Below are 22,212 nucleotides of genomic sequence, written 5' to 3' on the forward strand. Positions count from 1 at the left end.
CATATACAGGCTGTAGTGTGAACAGAGAGAGGACTGAGGCCCCATCAGAGCTGAACAGAACTGAGTCCTCTGAGTCCCTTTTCTGTTGGTCCACTATTTGGACAGAGTTCAGTTTCAGTTTCAGTTCAGGACTACATGTGAAACACCCTTAACTTCATTTACCGTAAAGATCAGAATATGGGGGCAGTCATAGTTTTTTCCGCGGAAGTGCGACTCTAACTTCTATTTCGTCGTCTTACAAACAGAAAGCAAGAAGTCAGACTACGTGACCTGACGTCGTAGACTGCAAGTAAATAACAGCTGGTGTGAACTTGGCTCCGCGTGTCGGCCACAAATGTTCAGATCATGGATACATTATTAGGAGTGAACGGGTGTAAAGATCCTGGCCAATGACAAGGTAGGTCAATGGGCGAGATGGGCTGAAGGCGTGTATGGCAAACTTTGCTCTACATAGGTCATTGAAATGTATGGGCAGATGCTTTAGGAATGAGACGTTAAACCAGTATTGTAATGTGATATATGTAAGGCGTAAAACAAATCACACTGTAACCTGTACAACTCCACACTTTAAAGGTGACATTTTATAGCCTGTCTTTATTAATAAATTACTGGTAATGGGAACGTTAATCAACGTGGGTGACATCATCTAGGCACATAGCTGGTTTCAGGGTTTAAGCTGCATTTTTAAAGTGACTATCTCGAATAGAATAAAGTTCTAACATGCCATTAAAGGATAGTTCCACATTGTTCTAGTCTGTGTTGATAAAAGGCTCAGATGCCTCTTGTCAGTCAGAGCTGTTCCTATTGTCCATACCAGAAGCATCACTGATGGGGGACAAAATCCACAGTCCTCACTGCGTGTTGAAATATGTCTTAATTTCAGCCACAGTTAATATGAGGCTTTTAGGATGAAATTCCCTCTGTGGTTCCACATAGAGCAATTCCTTGCTGTGCTGCAGTGGAGTGACAGTAACACAAAATGCTTTAGGAAGGGATCTCAATATTATTTCAAGATTAACTTAAACTAGTCCATTCCCATTGGTAAAGTAAAGTTTTTCTGTTGTTATAGCGTCACCCAGTTGCCAATTAGAGTTAAATTTCTCCAGTCACCTTGAGCCATCCTGTTCTACATATCTACCAAGTTTAGTAAAAATCCATTTGGCGGTTAGGCCTAGATAAGAAATGAGCTCTCTAGCGCCCCCATTTTGTTTGATGGGGTCAATAATGGAGGGCTCCCCTCAGATTATGTGTGGTCATATGCCTACAAAGTTGCGTGGTGATCAGGGAAACCCTTGAGATGTTATACACCTTTATGTGATGAGCCACGCTCTCCACAATATTCATTGCCTTATAGAAGCTCAGTTTTAGTAAGTTTTCCAACTTTTGCCAGGAGGGAACTTTAGATATTGGTCCCTAGATTATGTTCACCGAGTTTCATGCAGATCGCTCAAACTTCCTAGGAAGAGATCGATTTTAAGTGTTTTTCAAAAAATTCAAAATGGCGGAAAATCTATATAACTGGAAGTTATGGGTTCTTGAGGCAAATTTGTCCGTCGTGAGGAGAGGCATCTCTGTGCAAAGTTTCATGTCTCTACGACATACGGGGCATGAGATATGCCCATTCAAAGTTTGCAATTTCAATCAGTTGCTATAGCGCCCCCCTTTGGCCAATTGATGTAATATTGCTTCATTCGCATCCTCCCATGACCCTCTACCACTGTGCCAAATTTCACATGGATTGACCAAGTCAGTGAGGAGAAAAACATGGAACAAACACACAGACACACCCACAGACACACAGTTTTAGTCATTATATAGTAAGAAAAAGTGGAACCATCCTTTAACTGTGTACCTGCATGAAAACCTGATCAGAGTCGGGATAGTTAGTATTATTCAGCTAACTATATGTCACACACACAGACACACAGACACACACACACACACACACACACAAGAGTTTACTTCCTATATAATAAAGACACAGACCTCTGGAGATTTAACTGGCTGGTGACGACAGCTGTGGATGTAAATCTGGTCAGTCAGGTCGCAGAGGATGCTTAGGTCAGTGGGAGGTGAAGTAAACTATGTGGATCAACAACAACCTCATAAAATACAGTAAGACTGCTCCCAAGCTTATGTATGCGAAGTTTAGGCAATTTGGGTAATCATGCATCCTGTTGTGAGTCACACTGATTTCAATGTCTGACGTCTTGTGTTACTGACTTCCCTGTTAGACCAAATATGAGTGCTTTCGGGAAGGACGAAGGGCTCAAAGCAGAATCTTCCAGCTGTCTGTCTCTGAAGAGTGACCATTCCAAAGATATTCCTCTCGCCTTCGGTAATGAACCTGGACTATTCGACGTAGAGTAAGAGCTCTCTTTATTCTTAACATTTTCTGTCATTTCACCCTTTAGAAGAAAATAATGTGTCATGCCCCACCCACCTTTAAATACATTATTGAGATATACAACAATGAATAATGAAACAAGCCAAGTTGCAGTTGAAAAAAAAACATTTCAAGAACATGTGCTGCATGTCTACCTCAAAATGAACGCTGTAGTGCAAATGAAAAGACCAACTGAAAACACTGAGCGTCCAGTGTGTAGGAGTTAGGGGCATCTATTGGCAGAAATTGTATGTAACATTCATAATTATTTTCTCATTCTTTTGTCATCACCTAAAAATAAGGATCATTGTTTTTGTTATCTTAGAATGAGCCGTTTGATAACTACACACAGGGCCGTTCCTCTTCCATGTTGTTTCCAAAGTAGCCTAGGACGAATGAACCAGACACTGACTCTAGATAGGGCCATTCACATTTTTGCATTTTTGTGTTGGCGATTATAGTTCTCCTACACGCTTGGCACATGGGAGAAGTTTCAGTTCTGCAACCTCACTGCTAGGTGCCATTAAATCCTAGTGCTAATCCTAGATTTAATCCTGGTACCTAACAGCAGTCAGGGTGCTGTTGGCTATGACATGGAGGTCTGTGTGACCTTCTAAGGATATGCCTCCCCAGACCATCACTGACCCACCACCAAACCAGTCATGCTGGAGGTCAGTGGTGACAGGGACACTAGCAGAACACAAAACTAGTGAAGAATCAGTCAGGAAGAAGTAGGAGAGAGCAACTGTGTGTGGCCACTGTTACAGCCTCCATACAAGCAGCGTCTTCCCCTAAACTACCTAAAACATGATTTAAACCTAAAGAAAACAAGAGAGACGATTAACGTAACTACCGGCAGTCTCCAGCCAAAACTAACACAACAAACTAAAACAACAAAACCCCAGCACCTAAATGTGCATGAGGGGAAAAGAACCTGCTTGGAGAGAGAAAAAACAACGGAGGAAGAAAAAGCCTCTTCACTACCTAAGCAGTTGTCTGTGTGCCATGCCTTCCTGTCTCTACACTCCCTGTCCCTCTTATCACCTTCTCCTCTCTACCTAAGTGCAGATTGCACTCAGGTGCGCAGCAGGCAGAGGGAGGAGGGAGACCAGGCTGACACAGAGAGAGAGAGAGAACAGGCTGCTGCACATAACACCTTTTTACAAGACTCACAACTGAAACACTGCTTAAAAAGTAAAATCAACACATCAAACAATAGCCTGGACTCACTGCACTGTTCTATCAAATCAAATGTATAACCTCTCAGAAAAAAGTATTCGCAAAATTGTACAAACTTTTACTTAAAACAGATAACATCCTCCCACGACTATCCAAGACTGGGAAAGAGATTTAACAGTTACCATAAACACCAACTCCTGGACGCACATCTGCAGCAATACCTTCTCAATGTCAAATAACCCCAAACTGCAACTTAGCCAATATAAAATTCTACATAGAGTGCACCTCACACAATATAAATTACACAAAATGGGACCCAAAGATAATAAAAAATGTACACACTGCACATTAAACACTACAGATAATTACATTTGTGCCATCTGGCTCTGCCCACGACCCAATCATTCTGGACAAATATCACATATACATTATTAGTGTATTCTTAGTGTGATGTACTGTATATTGATTGCTATTATATTTATTAATATTATTATTCTATTCACTATAATTGTGATGATGACATTCCTAGTGTGAAAGAGATGGGGTGTGGGGCTGGACTGGGTTGGCTGCTCTCGGGTGGCGTGTCGGGGCCTCTGGTGGGGTTGCTCGCCTCTCCGGTTTCCTGGTCTGGCCCCAACCCTCATCGCCACAGGTCATTATCATAATGTTATATTGTGCTATGTTATATTATATTATGTTATACTATTATGTTATATTATGCTGTGTATTATGTTATAATATATATTTTTTATATTATTTTATACTGTTTCATATTATGTTGTTCTATATTATGTTACATCATGCTGTGTCATATAAATATTAGGTTACATACACAATTACAATACTGCATTACCATTTTTTTTAAGACTATCATAACTCCAGTGCCTAACAATTTATTTATTTAGTTTGTTTTTTATTTATTTACTTATCTCTCTCTCCCCCATCATACACACCATACCCCACCCTGTGTAATCCACTAAACATGGACATCTACCCCTCATTCAAATATTGAAACATGCCCCATGCTTACGACAACCTAATTACCTCCACCAAGGAGGTTATGTTTTTGCCGGCGTTTGTCTGTTTGTCTGTTTGTTTGTTTGTTTGTCTGCAAAATAACTCAAAAAGTTATGAAGGGATTTTGATGAAATTTTCAGGAAAGGTGGATAATGGGACAATGAACAGAAAATTTTGGTGATCGGTTGAAGCAAAGTGGATAAAATAATAAATAAAATCTATCATCTGACAGCCTCAGCAGCAATTCCAATTTCTAAAGACGGCGAAAATAGCGCCATCTGGTGGCCGGAAAACACGTCTAGTTCTACTTGCTAAATATTGTTGTAATACTAAAGTTGAAATTAATGTTCTGTGTTGGAAAAAAAGAAAGTGAAAAATAAAAAAATACACCGTCTTTAGGTTTCTGAAGGGTGGATAATTTCATTCGTGGTTTTTTATTTTTCCAATAGAATTTGGTTATGACAGAATCTATTGTGTTAAACCAGTGTGATGGAGGATGGACTGGAGTCATAGAAAAAAGGTAGTTTATTTTGGGCAGTATGGTCATTTTTATTGATGCTATTCTTTCGGTTAATGAGATGTTGTTCCAGCAAGTAAGGTCTTCTACAATGCTTTTTTTGTAATGGTATGTAGTTTAGAGAGAATAGCTCTGACAGCTCAGTGGAAACATTGATACCAAGGTATTTAATGTTGCCTGTTTTCATTGTCTTCAGGGAGATTTTTTTGGATGCAGCATTCCAGTCCCTTTCACAGAGTGGGAGAATTTTAGATTTTGACCAATTTATGGAGTAGTCAGAAATCTTTGAGAATGTGGAAACGAGATTGAAGACTTCCAGGAGGGTTGTTGAGGGGTTTGTTAAGTACAGCAGGATATCGTCTGCATATAAACTAACCTTTGGTGAAAGTGATTTGTTTGTATACCAGTAATGTAAGTATTTGACGAATGGCGGCTGCAAGAGAATCAGTGAATATTGAGAACAGTAACGGAGAGAGCGGACATCCTTGTCTTGTGCCCCGTTGTAGTAAAAAGCATTGTGAGATAATATTGTTGGTTATGACTGAAGCAGATGGAGAATTATAGAGAGTTTTAATCCAGTGAGTGAACGATTCCCCAAAACCAAACTTCTCAATGGTGGTAAATAGAAATGTCCAGTTGACTTTGTAGATGGCCTTTTCTGCATCCAATGATGTGATTATGGTGTTGAGTTGATTTCTCTGGGATAGACTGATGAGGCTGAATAAACAACGCATATTGGTGGATGAGTGTCTGCCTTTTATGAATCCTGTTTGGTCTGGATGAATTATTGTGGGTATGTTTCTAATCTGTTGGCTAATGCTTTGCTTATTATTTTTAAGTCACAGTTGATCAGGCTTATTGGTTTGTAGCTGGAGGTGAGAGTTGGATCTTTGTCAGGTTTGAGCAGAACAGAGATAAGAGCTGAGTTCATGTGTGTGGGTATGGTTTCTGATGATTTGATTTCATTGACCATTCTGTTAAAAAGGGGAGATATGAGTTGCCAGTGGTGTTTATAAAATTCTATTGGATAGCCGTCTGAACCTGGTGATTTGTTGTTTGGCATGGAGAAAATGGCTTTTCTGAGTTCTTCTGAGTTTAAGGGTTGGGTCTAATATGGTTGCTTGTTCTTCTGTTACTTTTGGCAGTGCAATATTGTTGAGGAAGGAGTGGATGTGTGAAATATTTGTTACATTGTCTGATAGGGCTGGGTGATATGACCAAAAGCTCATATCCCGATAAAGGTCATTTCATATCCCGTTACGATACCTATCCCCATATAGCACATTTTAATCCAATGAATAAAAAGTCTATAAATAAAGAGTTTTCATTATGTTAAATATAAAATAATTCAGTCTTGTTCTTTGCATGAGAAACTGGGTCTGTTGATGTATTATGTTATCCAGTTGTATTTTAACTTTCTGTATTTCATTTTGAGTATGTTCAGTGGGGTTGCAGAATTGTTGAGAGTGATGATGTTTCAGTTTATGTTCCAGTTGTTGATTTTCTGGTTCCAGGGATACGTTTTTATTGGCAGACTGCCTGGTTAGCAGGATTTGGTAATCTTGAAACATCTTTATCTGGATCAGGGTGATCCAATCCAATGTTTAAAAACTGGCACCAAAAGTAAGATGGATGAGCTGATCCTGGACAGCTTAACATAGAATTTCCAAATCTAGGTCAAAATTTTGAACAACTGGGCCCAGATGACTGAGAGTCAGGTAATGGAGACTGTTGGGAAGGCCTTAGGGCATCTAGTGGACAGGTAGAGAATGACAATAGGCCTATTTCACAGAGGACATTTTTGGTTCATCCCAGTGCCTGATCTCGCATCCATGTTTCTCTCACTTGTGTCTCTTCCTCACGTCTTAGCTCCCTTGTAAGACACGGTGGAGAGATGAGATGATGAGACGCAAGGAGATAAGAAACAAAGAGAAATGAGATTTTCCTCTGAGAGAAGAGAAGAAGAGAATTTCCTCTGAAGCGTCATGTGAGGCGACATGTTTGCTGAAATTAATTCCAGCTAAATTCCATTTGTCTGCTTTAATTTTAAGATCCTGTGTTGTGCGTGCATGCATGCTCACTGTCACTCTCACTGAAACACCTGAATAGAACAGAGTGATTGTTAATGTTATAAGTAACACTTGTGCTTTTCCTACTATGACCAGTCAAAATGACTGGAGTGAAAAAGGCCTGAGGAAGTGAGAATGTGGCTGAAAGGGACAGAGAAGCAGAAAGGGCAAATATTTCACAGCTGCAGCAAATTTGATAAAGGCCTGACACAGACTGTCGCTCAACTCACAAATGCCCCCGGGCAGAACCTGAGACACACAACATTTAATGAAATGAACACAAGTTAAAATCATTTTCAATTAACATGCAACTAAAATTGGTCTCATATTAGTTATTGTATGTATGATATATTTTCATGGCAGCAAATAACTAGAGAAATCAATGACAGGAGTAGTAATTGTTTTCATTATCTTGATAGTGGCCAAGATGAACATAGAGTTTCTTTTAATAATGCTAAATTTTGCTCAGAACTATATCTAAAATGCAACCTCCTGCTTGCTGTCACTTTTTATGGCTTCCCTGAAAAACATTTCTGAATTTTGAAGTTCAGCTGTAAACCACTGACTAAGAACTGTCTGTGTTCAGGCACGCAAGGCTCAATCACAGCAGCGTGATTTGAATTGCTTTGGTGAAACATGTCTATACAGGCTGGCCATGAGTCTGGCTGTGAAAGTTTTAGTTGCTTGGTCAATTGGTAAACCAGCTGTAGGTGCAGTTTCCCTTTTGAACAGAATGTGGCAAAACATAATGAGTTTCTGCTTCATGATGTTGAATTGACTGGCTTGTTGGCCAGACATATCCATAAGTCAACATGATACATCTTTGAAGTAACTACAAGAGAAGTTTTCAGTCATTACTTATGAAATCAATGTTCTTATAGAGAGAAGTGAGCTTTACTTGCCGTGGGTGGGGTGTGTATGCCTCATTAATAAATCTAGACATGTCTTTACCAAGGGGGGAAATTCGGAAAAAACTGAGTCAGACTTGCATTTGCCAGCCATTGATTACGCAACTACATCTGGAGAACACCCTCCAGTGGAAAGAGTTGCCTTGTTTTTACAACAGTTATAATATAGTTTATAATAGTTATAAGTAATAATACAACAGGTTGGTGTATCCCTTCATCACTGCACTGACTTACAGTTCAAATACAATGTAGGACAGCACGGGTAGTGCGCATTGACACACACAAACACAACATACAACACACAAGCAAACTGAAGGGCAATGTCCCGTCTGTCTCTGTCCGTGATACAATTGTGTCTTGTCAGTAGAAAAGGCAGGAAGAGAGAAACAGAGCATTTTCAGCAGCGGTGCTGACGACTTAAATTTTTTTAATGCGCCAATGTTGCATCATACTGGAGATGGCCCTATGTATTTAGGGGAATCCCTGCTGTAAATACAATATTGCATCATTGTCTTTTAAACAGTTTTCATTAGCAATCTCAGTTTAAGCTCAAAATTAACACGTTACTAATATTGAAAGCTATAGCTATTGTATAACTTTACCATTATGGCTCTGACAAAAAAGAAAAGGCGTATGACAACACTCTCAAGACCTAACTGACAGAATAGGTCAATTTCCACTGACTTCCAAAATGACATATATCACAGTAATAATTACTTTGGACACAAGAGGGCGCTGCTTTACAATAAACTTAAGTATGGGTTGTGATAAGCTGCTTGCACAGTCTACCTAAATAGCCATTTATTCAGGGAGAGCGGTCTGTGTATAATTGACCTTTTGCTAAGCCCCGCCCCTTTGTGATGGTCCAACAAGCTGTCAGAGTAAGCATGGAGCCCACACTGTAACTAACTGCACTCCCTAAAGACATATTATCATATTTTTGGACAAATGAAAGACTGATTCCAGAGAGAAGCAGACAGAGGGGTCTACAGTCTGTGTTTGAAGGATATATCCAGGATGTCAAACTGACTCAGCAGCAACAACAGGTTAAAAAGACGAAGATAGTTAGAAGCTAAAGCCGAACTATAGGCTACAGATCACAGTGTAAAAGTGAACCACCACATCGCTGCTGATTGCCACAGAAGACAATGAATATAAAGGGAAACTTTGCTGATATTGAACCAGCTGTGTGGCATCGCAGTGTGTGCAGATAACAGTGTTTGGCTTGCCCCCGTGCCAGCACCTGGACCTCCATCAGACAGGCAGGGACCTCCGGGGGAAGTCAAACGACGTTCATCTGCGCACAATGTGATGACACACAGCTGGTTGAATTTCGGCAAAGTTTCTCTGCTTCCATTCACTGGTTCCTGTGCAGCAGGGTCGGTCTTTTTTTCAGTGTCATAATCATTAAAAAGCAAAAGCAGCATGTTTGATTTTGGTTTTAGAACAGGGAAGAAACATATATCTTTTTCCAACCTCTCCAGGTAACGAGTATCATTAAAACATGACGTGCCCCAGACACAACATTTAGCTCCAAATCCACAAAACCAGCCTGAAAATGAAGGAAATCTGGAACGATTGCATTAGAGTCAATGGAGCACAGCTGTGTTGTTGTCGAACCCTGGTCTGATTGGCCAATTTGTGTTAGGGGGCAGGACTTAGCGAAGAGTCAATTGCTCAGTTTCTCCCTCCTGTCCCAAGACACACTGTTACTCCACTCCAAGGTAACCAGCTCCTGAAAGCATCCACAGGAATAACTGACCGATAATGTAGATGCGACTTTAAGTGCGCCACTGTCATTGCCATCTTCTTTGTATTTTCCAGGCACTACAATTACTGCAATCAGCTGATACTATATGTAGTAAGTGGATAATTAAAGAACTGAATCCACTCAGGTTATACTGAACACTGTTTTACACCTTCATCTTCACAGAGAGAAAACGACGAGCAGTGTTACTGAGGAACAGCTGCCATGTTGTGCTTTGTGCCAGGACGTCCTGAGGAATCCAAGGTCGACCCCCTGTGGACACTGCTTCTGCAGGGATTGCACTGACTCATACTGGGAGCAGTGTGAATCAGCAGGAGACCCTCCCTGTCCCCAGTGTGGAAAAAGATCCAGAAAAAGTCTTGAACCTCAAACACACAGTCAAAACAGCACTGAACCAAGTAACTAATCTACTGTTTTTAAAACTGTGTATTTGTCCAGAGACTTTAGGTGATAGACGTACCCTCACCTAAAAAAAAAAAGAGAGTACAACAGAAGCAGTCGATAAATAATTGTTAGCTTACTAATGAAGTAATAGACAAACCCATGTTACACCTTATGCTACCCAGTTCACACAAGGTAGCATAAATTACATTCAGTTTTTTTAAATAAAGCAGTCTATTGTAGGTGTCTTAAGGGATGTCCACACCAAGAACGATAACTACAACGAGGGCGTCAATCATAACAATGTGAGCATCCATTTTAGTAATGAGTGGATCTTCAAGCGTTTATACATATTAATTTCGACTGGGTTATGTGAACTGCATATATTGTAATCCTCACTCGTAGGAAAAAAAAGTGTTATGGAGCGTTGTTCCACTAAACCCCTAAACACTAAACCCCTGAGCTTGCCTTAGAAGGACTAAATACACAAACCTGCTATTTTTAAATATCCCATGGAGAGACTTTCACTGCAGCCTGTTCTATTTTGTTCTGAAAATGTCAGCGTGCAGCCTTGTTCTGTGGACGATAAATGAGGTGCAGATTTCCCTGTGTCACCGGTAATGAGGAAATATTGTATACCACAAAAGCCCAGACTGTGTAACTACAGTAGATCAACAAAAAGTGTTTCCTAAATAATGTGACACCCAGAAAACTCAGTTACTTTTTGATCGGCTGTCACTGTCTCTATCGTTCATCAAATCGCTTGGAAAGTGATCCCAAGGACATGGTTCGCCAGTGTCATTGGCAATTTACTTATGTGGACTCCGCCATCCACTTGAGTTAGAACAATTTTAAAACTATAGTTATCTTTATAGCTATCGTTCTTGGCAGTGGTTTTGTGGTAGTTGATAAGTTGGGTGTTCTACTAGGTAGATGGGTAGGTTACCGAGGAGGAAGTGGGTACACTCACGTGATAGGTGTTTACTGTAAATGGCCAGGAAAAAGAGGTGGGTATACGCCATACAGCCCTTTACTTTTCGTCTCCAGTTAGTAGTGCCTACTTTCTCCCACTTGAACGATGCACTGGCGGACATCACTCTTTGGGGCAATGTTTTGATTACAGTTGACATAGTTTAGCTAAGGCATATAGAGAGAGTGCCACTGAAGAAAGTGGTGAGTTGAGTGTGAAACTAACCAGTCAATTTGTGGCAATTAGTGTTGACTTTACACTTAAAGTTATGACTGAACTGCTGATTCTTTTTTTGAGATACAGTATCTGTGTTTAACAGTATTTATTCTTTTTCTGCTTATCTCTCAGTTACTGGTAGTCTGCAGGAGGTTTTAGACTATCATAAGATCAGTCTCAGAAGAAGATGTGAATTTGCAATAGAAGGAACTGGTGAAGCAGGACCTCGATCCCGTCTGAACAGGATCTACACTGAGCTTTACATCACTGAGGGACAGTGTGAAGGAATTAATATCCAGCATGAAGTGTGGCAACTTGAGACAATACCCAAAGTGGAAACCCTGCGTGACACTCCAATCAAATGCCACGACATCTTTAAAGTCTTACCTGGCCAAAAGAGATTAATCAGAATAGTTCTTACCAATGGCATTGCCGGCATCGGAAAAACCTTCTCAGTGCAGAAGTTTACTCTTGACTGGGCTGAGGGCAAGGAAAATCAAGATGTCAGCGTTGTGATTCTGCTTACGTTCCGGGAGCTGAACTTGATCAAAGAGGAGCAGTACAGTCTTCTCAAGCTTCTTCATGACTTTGATCCAACACTACAGAATGTCACAGCAGAAAGGCTTGCTCTCTGTAAAGTTCTGTTAATCTTTGACGGCCTGGATGAAAGTAGACTTTTGCTGGATTTCCAGAACAACGAGGTTGTGTCCGAAGTCACACAGACATCATCGGTCAACTTGCTGTTGACAAACCTCATCAAGGGTAATCTGCTTCCCTCAGCTCTCCTTTGGATAACCTCCAGACCTGCAGCAGCCAATCAGATCCCTCCTTCATATGTTGATAGAATAACAGAAGTGCGAGGATTCACTGATGCTCAGAAGGAGGAGTACTTCAGGAGGAGATTCAATGATGATTCATTGTCTGGCAGAATCATCTCACACATCAAGGCATCCAGGAGCCTTTACATCATGTGTCACATCCCAGTGTTCTGTTGGATCACTGCTACAGTTCTGGAGCACATGTTGACTGCGGACCAAAAAGAGCTTCCCAAGACTCTGACCGAGATGTACGCACACTTTCTGCTGGTCCAGTCCAAGAGGAAGACACAGAAGTACAATAAGGGGCATGAGAGAATCCAACAAGAGCTGAGTGACGGAGAAGTCCTCTTGAAGTTGGGGAGACTTGCATTTGAGCATCTGGAAAAAGGGAGCATCATGTTCTACCAAGAAGACCTGGAACGATGTGGTCTTGGTGTGGAAGAAGCCTTAATTTTCTCAGGACTGTGCACAGAGATCTTCAAAAGAGAGCGTGTACTCTTTCAGAAAATGGTTTACTGCTTTGTTCATTTAAGTATTCAGGAGTTTCTCGCTGCTGTCTACATGGTCCATTGTTACCTGAACAAGAACATTGAAGTTCTGGCCACTTTCCTGGGAGAAGACTGGGATAAAAAAAGCAGTGATGTGGGTCTGGATGACTTCCTCAGTCGAGTTGTGGAGAAATCCCTCAACAGTGTAAATGGCCACCTGGACCTCTTTGTTCGCTTCCTTCACGGCCTGTTATTGGAGTCCAACCATTGTCTCCTTGGAGGTCTGCTTGGCTGGACAGCGAGCAGCCCAGAAGTAATCCAGAGAGCAATAAACAACTTGAAGAAAATGAATGCTTATGATATCTCTCCTGACAGAAGCATCAATGTCTTCCACTGTTTGATGGAGATGAAAGACCACTCGGTGCATCGGGAGATCCAAGAGTACCTGCAGTCAGACAACAGATCAGAGAAGAAGCTCACCAAGACCCATTGCTCAGCTCTTGCCTACATGCTGCAGATGTCGGAAGACGTTCTAGAGGTGTTGGATCTTAAGAAGTACAACTCATCAGGTGATGGACGACGGAGACTGCTCCCAGCTGTAAGAAACTGCAGAGAAGCTCGGTAAGTCCAGATGTGAATATCAGTCGTGTGAAGCTACCTTTATGCCTATTGCCATTTTTGTCACAGTGAAGATATTCAGGTTCTCATACATATGCAGTATACATTTTTTAATGACTTAATATATTGACTTTAACAGTGGCTCACTTTAAGTTTAGATCATAAAATTTGTCATATTGTACCGAGGCAGTAACTTCTAAAAAGAACATTTAATTGAAGCCGTTTTTCAACAACACTCATGCCATAGAACCACAGCAAAACTCACCTCAAAGATTTTCAGATGAGTTTAGCGGTGAAAATGAGCTCTATCGCTTATGGAAATAAGGAATTCCGGATGGCATTCTGTCAGAAGACTCCACTCACAAATACCCGCATGGGACTGAGCTCGAAATGCAACGATGCCGGTGTGTATTTCCAAAGCGCTGTCAATCACAAAGGGGTTCAGCCTTTTAGACAATTCCTCCAATCATCATGCATACACAGAGCGTCCTCTCCCGCCTACCGCTCCATTAGGTCCCAGGGAAGCTGAGCCTCCCTGGAAGTGACGATTTTGTCGCATTTATCCAATGATTTAAAACAAACCTCACGGACTGCATTTTTTCATCTGCGTAATATTGCGAAAATTAGGCCTATCCTGACCCGAAAAGATGCAGAAAAATTGGTCCACGCTTTTGTTACCTCTAGGCTGGATTACTGTAACTCTCTATTATCAGGTAGCTCTAGTAAGTCCTTAAAAACTCTCCAGCTAATTCAGAATGCAGCAGCACGTGTACCAACAGGAACTAAGAAACAAGATCATATTTCTCCTGTTTTAACTTCTCTGCACTGGCTCCCTGTAAAATCCAGAATTTAATTTAAAATCCTACTGTTAACTTATAAAGCTCTAAATGGTCAAGCTCCATCATATCTTAGAGAGCTCATAGTGCCATATTTCCCACCAGAAGACTGCGCTCTGAGAACGCAGGGTTACTCGTGGTCCCTAAAGTCTCCAAAAGTAGATCAGGAGCCAGAGCCTTCAGCTATCAGGCTCCTCTCCTGTGGAATCATCTTCCTGTTACGGTCCGGGAGGCAGGCACCGTCTCCACATTTAAGACTAGACTTAAGACTTTCCTCTTTGATAAAGCTTATAGTTAGGGCTGGCTCAGGCTTGCCCTGTACCAGCCCCTAGTTAGGCTGACTTAGGCCTAGTCTGCCGGAGGACCCCCCTATAATACACCGGGCACCTTCTCTCCTTCTCTCTTGTATTCTATTACTGCATCTTGCTAACTCGGCCATTCTGGATGTCACTAACTCGGCTTCTTCTCCGGAGCCTTTGTGCTCCACTGTCTCTCAGATTAACTCATATTGCAGCGGTGCCTGGACAGCGTGACGTGTGTGGTTGTGCTGCTGTCGTGGTCCTGCCAGATGCCTCCTGCTGCTACTGACATCATTAGTCATTAGTCATACTTCTGCTGTTATTATACACATATGACTATTGTCACACATGTATACTGCCAGATATTAATACATACTTTCAACATATTGTACCACAGTATCCAGAACTATAACTATAATATTATTACTTTCAATAATGTTGTTGTAACCTACTGTCATTACCTGCATCTCTCTCTCTGTCTCTCTCTCTGTCTCTCTCTCTGTCTCATTGTGTCATGCGGATTACTGTTAATTTATTATGCTGATCTGTTCGGTACGACATCTATTGCACGTCTGTCCGTCCTGGAAGAGGGATCCCTCCTCAGTTGCTCTTCCTGAGGTTTCTACCGTTTTTTTTCCCCGTTAAAGGGTTTTTTTTGGGGGAGTTTTTCCTTATCCGCTGCGAGGGTCATAAGGACAGAGGGATGTTGTATGCTGTAAAGCCCTGTGAAGCAAATTGTGATTTGTGATATTGGGCTTTATAAATAAAATTGATTGATTGATTGATTGACCGTCTCCCTTTGCTGCATGAAAAAAACCTGCTCAGCACTGTCTCATAGGAATGCTTGGAGGCTCCACGTCCACCGTGCTGACACGAGAATGTATGCCAGGGAGGTCGCGTTTGAAAACTGGTGATAAACAGCTGACGTTTGAACATCATAGTCATGATGTTCAAACGCATCCTAGCGCAAGTTTAATGCAGTGTAAATTCTTATTTTATTGTAAATTCAATAGTGCATATTTGACCATTTCTTCTATGAAATTTTAGCGGAAGTTCAGCCTCCCTTGTTGTCTCAGAGCAATCGCTCCTGCTTTATAAACTCTGGGCGATATGGTTGAAAGCACCAAAGATGCCTTTTTATCCACATTTGGGCAAACTTTGCAACTCAGTAATGATTGGCCTCATACCTTAAAGACCACTCCCACAATTGACTGTGTTTATGGCTGTGTATATGGTTGTCTTAGAAGTAAACTGTAATCATTAGTATTTTTTCTACTAATTACAAATAGTAGTATTACTATTATGCATAGTAACACACATGCCTCTGCTGCTTGGGTTAATACTGACTTCACATGAAATATTTCAGACTCTCTGGCTGTGGACTCTCTGAAACACATTGTGAAGTTCTGTCCTCAGCTCTGATGTCCAACCCCTCCCACCTGCAAAAGCTGGACCTGAGTGAAAATGACTATCTGCTGGATACAGGAGTGAAGCTGTTGTCTGTTGGGCTGGGGAGTCCAAATTGTAGACTGGAGATTCTCAGGTCAGACAACATTCAGACATCTCTTTCTTCTTTACTTTTCTCTTCCTCCTCCTTATTTTTCCTTTGTTTTCAAGTACTCATTTACTCACATTGCATGTACGTAACTGTATTGCACTAACGCTCTCATAACAAGATGTGTTCATACATATGGATTTCTGCTTGCGACTACACAATATGGATTTTATGAATACATCTATATAAGGCTGATATTCATAAGTGCCTGTTGATTAGAGCAAAGCAATGCTGAGCTACAGATTTAGCTCCAAAGAGATCTGACCTAAATGTGTGTTTTAATTATGTCCTTTTCCATATTGCTTAGGTTGAAGAACTGCAGTTTGTCAGAAAGTTGTTGTGATTCCCTGGCATCGGCACTGAAGTCCACCTCTTCTCACCTGAGAGAGCTGGACCTAAGTAACAACAACTATCTAAAGGATTCGGGGGTGAAGCTACTGTGCACTGGACTGGAGAGTCCGCACTGCAGACTGGAGACTCTGAGGTCAGACAGCATTATATTAACTTTGTGCAACGATTAATTTTGTACGATCACCATTGCTATATTCGGGGGGTGGGTGGGTGGGATGGGGGGGACACCGAATTATGGGCCCAATTTGATTTCTCTGTGGTGTCCCTGCCTTGGAATAACACTGTAACACTAAATTTTTCTTTTAAACAGAAAACATCCTAAGTACTAGTACCGTTTTTAAACTGGCACATGGCTGAGGTGTTTGGAGTTGAGCATGCGAGTTATTATAAGTTCATTTTTAAATCATCTACAGCTCTAATTAATGAATAAAAGGTGAAATTATATCCAAACATTTTTCCTTCAATAGCAAAATTCTCTATTCTTCATCTTGATCTAGTTTAAGTTGCTGCAGGCTGTCAGAGAGCTGCTGTGCCCATTTGGCCTCAGCTTTGAAGACCAACCCCTCCCACATGACAGAGCTCGACCTGAGTAAAAACAAAGTGAAGGATTTAGGGGTAAATCTGCTGTGTGCTGCACTGGAGAGTCCTTGGTGTAGACTGAAGTATCTGCGGTGAGTTCACTTATTATATCACGTCTTTAATGAGGAAAACATCTGTTCTTACAGCAGATGGTAACTGGAAGATGTTGCAATTAATGAAAGGACAGCACAAGTTCTATTTCGTTTTGTCTAACAGGCTCTATAGGCTACCACACTGTTGCTGTGCAGTGCAATAAATTTGTATTGTACTTTTGGTTAAAGTAGTAGTACAAGAAAATAGTAGTTACCAACCTCCAGCTGCTCAGTTCTGCAGACTGTTACAGCCATTCTATATTCTTCCTTCAACACCAGCAATTTCTCCTCCACCTCCTCCTACACTGGAGCATCACCATAGGTGGGTACAGAGTGCTGGTATATTACAAATTTTGCTTGCCTAAAAATTGTGTCTAGTCATCTTATTACTAGTGGGGTAAGATCACCGTTTGTAAGGGCAACACTAGAGGGGGCTGATGAGCAGCTCCTGACCAGTTGATGTAAAATTTAGGGTGCTTTCAGACCTAGAATTTGCTTGCTTTGGTCTGAATCAGGGACTAGTTTTGTTACATAGTTGCACAATTGCCTAGAGTTGGTTTGTGTTCTCACGATAAAATGCCTTGTGCGAGAAAGCTGTTCTTGATTGGTCAGAATTTCCATGTGGTAAAAATCCAGGAAGTAAACAAAACATTGAGGAAGAGTACACTTGCAAGATAAATGTGACACTTTCTAATGTCACAATGGAGGGACAACTACGCAGGTTGATTTTAGCGCTGGTCATCGTGGACTATATTGCTGTCATTGTTCGTTTTAGTTAAACCATACAGTTTGAAAACGAGGCGCGGCTCCAACTAGAAAACAATGTTCTGATGCATTGGATGTGCTGAATGTGCATATTAAGGCAGTACAGGAGGAGGTGCACATTAATAATCCTCCAGGACTGTAACATGCTCATGTTAAACCCAAACAATACATGACTACGACGGGACTACAACGGGTCACGCGCTGGTGACATCATAGGTGATAGAAACATGGGATTTTGACTGGCGCAAATTCAAAATCAGAGCTCTTCACACACATTAAGTGTAAATAAAACAAATCAGTTGAGTCTTTCCCTTTCGGATGAAATGACCAGTCAGGCTACATGCTATGGAGAGAGTTTAAGAGGTCCTGATCGCCTTCGGTATGACGAGAAAGTGAAAATGATAGGTGTGTGCCCTTTTCAGCTGCCAGCCTCTGTGTGGACGAATGTCCTGTCAATTAATTAATTCAATTCATATCCTGTCGATTCATTACTCAACATTCATTAGAATTAACTTCTTGGCTTTGAATAGCTCATGAACAACGCAGCAACTTTTCGGCATTATGAACTCCCAGCGAGAGTTTGACTGAACAGAACCAAACAGGGTGGTGTGGTGCTACTCAGGAGTGAATTGTAGAGCCTGTTAGAGAGGACTCATGGACTTAGGCGTACAAACAAATGTTTTAATTTTGTTCAGCATATCAAGTCTAATGTTAATCCTACAATTACAGGCTTGATAGATGTGGTCTCACGGAGAACTGCTGTACATCTTTGGCCTCAGCCATGGCCAAGTCCAACCCCTCCAGCCTGAGAGAGTTGGAACTGAGTAGCAACGATCTGCAGGATTCAGGAGTGAAGCTGTTGTGTGTTGGACTGGAGAGTCCGCATTGTGGACTGGAAGCTCTGAGGTCAGCATGTTTTCACCTTACAATAACTTGCATATTCAGTCAGTTTTACACTGATATTCACAATGGCTAATATGATTCCATAACCTATTTTATAGGCTCTATGTGTAACTTTTCACCAGTGTTAATCGTTTTTTACTTTGGCCAATGGTTTAACAGGTTGTAATGCGGCTTAAAAACTGAGACTTTCCACAATCTTCTTGGTTGCCTTTAACAGCCTGTGGACTGTCTTATGTGTAAGGATTCGGGATGAATTTTCCAGGAAAATACAAAGGATGTGACGTTATGTGCGTCCCTGCTTGTCTTGCCTCTCTTCAGCTCTGCTACATCAACAGTGTGCAACAGTAGCTGATGTAAGCTAAGAAATGGAGTCGCTTAAGCTCAACAAACGTCCGGCATCCACCACAACAGAGTCCACATATACTGTGTTTCCATTATATACATTTCGCAGTGGCAGCCTGGCAGATGGACCTTCACTTAACTTTCTATAACAGCTCAGATTCAGCCAGAGCAATTTTCTTTCAGCTGTGAAGCCGGGATGTTTTTAAGCAGCATTTCTACCCAGGAATAATGTTTAATACAAGGGCTTGTTTTATTCTTGTGTTTAGACTGAGGTGCTGCTGGTTGTCAGAGAGTTGCTGTGCTTCTCTGGCGTCAGCTTTAAAGTCCAACCCCTCCAGTCTGAGAGAGCTTGACCTCAGTGAAAATGATCTACAGGATTTGGGAGTGAAGCACCTGACTGCTGGATTGGAGAGTCCGCACTGCAGACTGGAGACTCTGAGGTAAGGAATCTTTTTTCCTCTCCGTGGAGCTCTAATTGGACATAAGAAGTAGTTTGTTTTGCAGTGCTGTTGGTGCATGAGACTGGCACTCCTCACTGCTTTGCCAACATGATAAATTGCATCTGAGCTGCATGTCTGTGTTAAATTAACATCTCTGTTGTCTTACATGAAAACGTGTATTACTCTGGCCTGTTTCAGCAAAGGTACTCATGGCGCTCTAGAGATCAAATGACTTTTAGAGAAGACAATTTTCTGGCAATAAAAAAAAATGACTGACATGCTTCACTGACACAATAGTTGTTCAAAAGTAGCCCCATAAAAATCTACTTATCTCTGCAGGTTGAAGCGTTGCCGGGTCACAGATGAAGGCTGTGCCTTTCTGGTATCAGCTCTGAAGTCCAATCCATCCTGTCTGACAGAGCTGGACCTGAATGAAAACAGCCTGCAGGAAACTGGAGTGAAGCTGCTGTCTGGTGTCCTGGAGAGTCCAAACTGCAGACTGGAGACTCTCAGGTCAGTGGCAGGTTTGAGTCAGTGTATACTAGTTTCAGTAGTATTCAAAACCCCCAACTTTACAAATGTCTGCTTTCCCTAGTGAACAGGATTGCACAAGATGCAGATAAACTATTCTCAATTAGGCCAGGAGCTGAATATGATGATGTGTTTAATTTAACCTGCAGAATATTTTTGTTCATTCCTACAGGATGGAGGAAATGGAGTAAACCTGGAGTGCGTCCATCTGACTATAATGCATCTTATCATTGGCCATGATGCGTTTCTGACTCCAGGGCTGCGAAAATCTGCAACGTTACAGCTGTGTCCTGACGGGACAGTTCAACCCCAAATCAAGAAAATAACATTTTTCTTTTTACTGTAGTGCTATTTATCAGTCTAGACTGTTTTGGTGTGAGCTGCCGAGTGTTGGCGATAACGGTCGTACAGATGTCTGCCTTCTCCCCAATATAATGGAACTAGGTGGCACTCGGCTTGTGGTGCTCAAAGCACCAAAAAATACATTAAAAAAACTCAATAATAATGCCTCTTTCCAGAAATTATGACACGGTTACTCAAGATAATCCACAGACCTTGTTGTGGGCAGTCTCATGTAGGAACTATTTTCTTTCTACCACACTACTCCTCCCAACTCTATCACCACACAGAAGGAAGCGATAATTCTCTACTGGCTCACCTAGCACCACCGGGCTAGCTAATGTTACGTTCCAAATGATTCTTCATCGGCCAGCAGATTACCGTTTTTGTCCTGACTGCACATATGTTGACAGAAATTTTCAGTCTAGTGCATGTTTCTCCAATTTCAAAAATAGGAATTTCTGCATGAAATTCCCCCTCTATGCTTACAGGAGCCAGTATCATGTCTGTTTCCTTAAAGCGCAACACGACAAACCTAAGAATGACATCATGCCCACCAGGCATTTGTAAGATAAGATGTTTTAATGTTTTTTTTGGTTTCAGTGTGAATAAAATGTTTAACAAACACAATTATATCTTGCCAAGTCTGCTCGGAGTTAACCAAAGGAATAGTTTTTTATTTTTTCCGCTTTAAAATAATCTCAATTCTAACATATTTGCAAACTGGAAAAATGCAGCAGTGATGACTTGAGTCTGTCTCAACCTTCCATCAGCGGAGTGATCACGCTAACAATGGCAACACTTTCACAGTCTACAGTTCATTTCATTTCCACTGGGTGTCCACTCCTTACAGACCCACAAAAGAGCGAGTCTCTGACAACCAATCACACCTGTAAAAAGAAGGCATCATACCTAGCAACGGGGTCAACCACACCTCCTCAATGAGATAAGGGTTTCTGTCCCTTTGTTTAGGGTGAGGAGCTCTCTGGGAGTATTTATCAGAATGTTTGTGAATGCGGCCCTAGGAAGTTACTGGTACTGGTAAAACGCTGAATTGTTGTTGGTAACCTTTGCTTTTTGTACAGATTAAACAAACGAAATGTAATGTGTTAATTAAAGAACTTTAGAGCTGTGCTTCCCAACTGGTCTGGACAGATTTCTCCTTAGTCATTAGTTAAAGGTCCACACAGTTGGAACACATTCAGCGCCATACTTGCGTTTGGCAATGTGGTCGAGCAACTTTGCTGTCTCTGTCACGTAGCGGTCTGTTAGTCACTCACTCTACAGCAGGAAACACTTCAAAATAAAAGCTTTGTGCCAGAAAGTCGCTGTACTTTAAAGTTAAGTGTTTTTTTTTTTTTTTTTTGGACAAACATGACATGTTTGCAGGTTAGTCAATTCAGAATGGACTCGCAACCCACTTTTGGACAGCGACCAATAAGTTGGGAACCACTGCTTTATTGGTGCAGATAGACGGATTGTGTCACAGCCAGACTGAAAGTGTCCATACAGTCGGTGTATATAACTGTTGTTTCAATGCTTTTTAACTTATAATATGTACAGAATATTTTGCCAACATTATCATGCTTAGGGTTTGTTAAAAGGACGCTTTTCCTGGATGTTTAAGTTATTTAATGATGCTAGTGTGGAAAATATATACAGCTTGTTTTGAATAAAGCAGATACAGAAAACAGTGACACAAACTTTTTGTCCCTCAAGCACCCATGTCTGCTTACAAACTAACATGCTGACTGTCTTCATACAGCTTTGGACTGTATTTGTCAGAGGTGCGGACTTGAGTCAAAGATTAAAAAGTGTGTTACTTGAAATGCATGCCATGAATCA

The 22,212-nt window shown here is 41.3% G+C and overlaps 1 protein-coding gene across 3 annotated transcripts; it reads left to right on the forward strand.

The window, feature by feature from the left end:
• Positions 1–212: 212 nt before the first annotated feature.
• Positions 213–22,058, forward strand: LOC117257946 (NACHT, LRR and PYD domains-containing protein 12-like). 3 transcript variants are annotated; one of them, XM_033628365.2, is made up of 11 exons: positions 213–397; positions 2,235–2,366; positions 10,010–10,242; positions 11,544–13,338; positions 15,837–16,013; positions 16,333–16,509; positions 16,874–17,047; positions 18,542–18,718; positions 19,324–19,497; positions 19,837–20,010; positions 20,201–22,058. In XM_033628365.2, the coding sequence occupies exons 1-11, from the start codon at positions 390–392 to the stop codon at positions 20,217–20,219; spliced, it is 3,240 nt and encodes a 1,079-aa protein (XP_033484256.1). In that variant the 5' UTR covers positions 213–389; the 3' UTR covers positions 20,220–22,058. The 3 variants fall into 3 exon arrangements, with proteins under 3 accessions (XP_033484256.1, XP_078026097.1, XP_078026098.1); XM_078169971.1 differs by lacking the exon at positions 213–397 and adding an exon at positions 1,946–2,115; XM_078169972.1 differs by lacking the exons at positions 213–397; positions 2,235–2,366 and adding an exon at positions 4,101–4,217.
• The last annotated feature ends 154 nt before the right edge of the window (positions 22,059–22,212 follow it).

This window comes from Epinephelus lanceolatus, chromosome 8 (assembly GCF_041903045.1).
Source record: "Epinephelus lanceolatus isolate andai-2023 chromosome 8, ASM4190304v1, whole genome shotgun sequence".
Lineage (NCBI taxonomy): Eukaryota > Metazoa > Chordata > Actinopteri > Perciformes > Serranidae > Epinephelus > Epinephelus lanceolatus.

Coding starts and splice junctions, on each gene's coding strand:
- LOC117257946 (XM_078169971.1), top strand. CDS start 2,054: ATGCTTAGGTCAGTGGGAGGTGAAGTAAACTATGTGGATCAACAACAA. Junction 2,367..10,009: donor CCTGGACTATTCGACGTAGA/GTAAGAGCTCTC, acceptor TCATCTTCACAG/AGAGAAAACGACGAGCAGTG. Junction 17,048..18,541: donor TGTAGACTGAAGTATCTGCG/GTGAGTTCACTT, acceptor CTACAATTACAG/GCTTGATAGATGTGGTCTCA.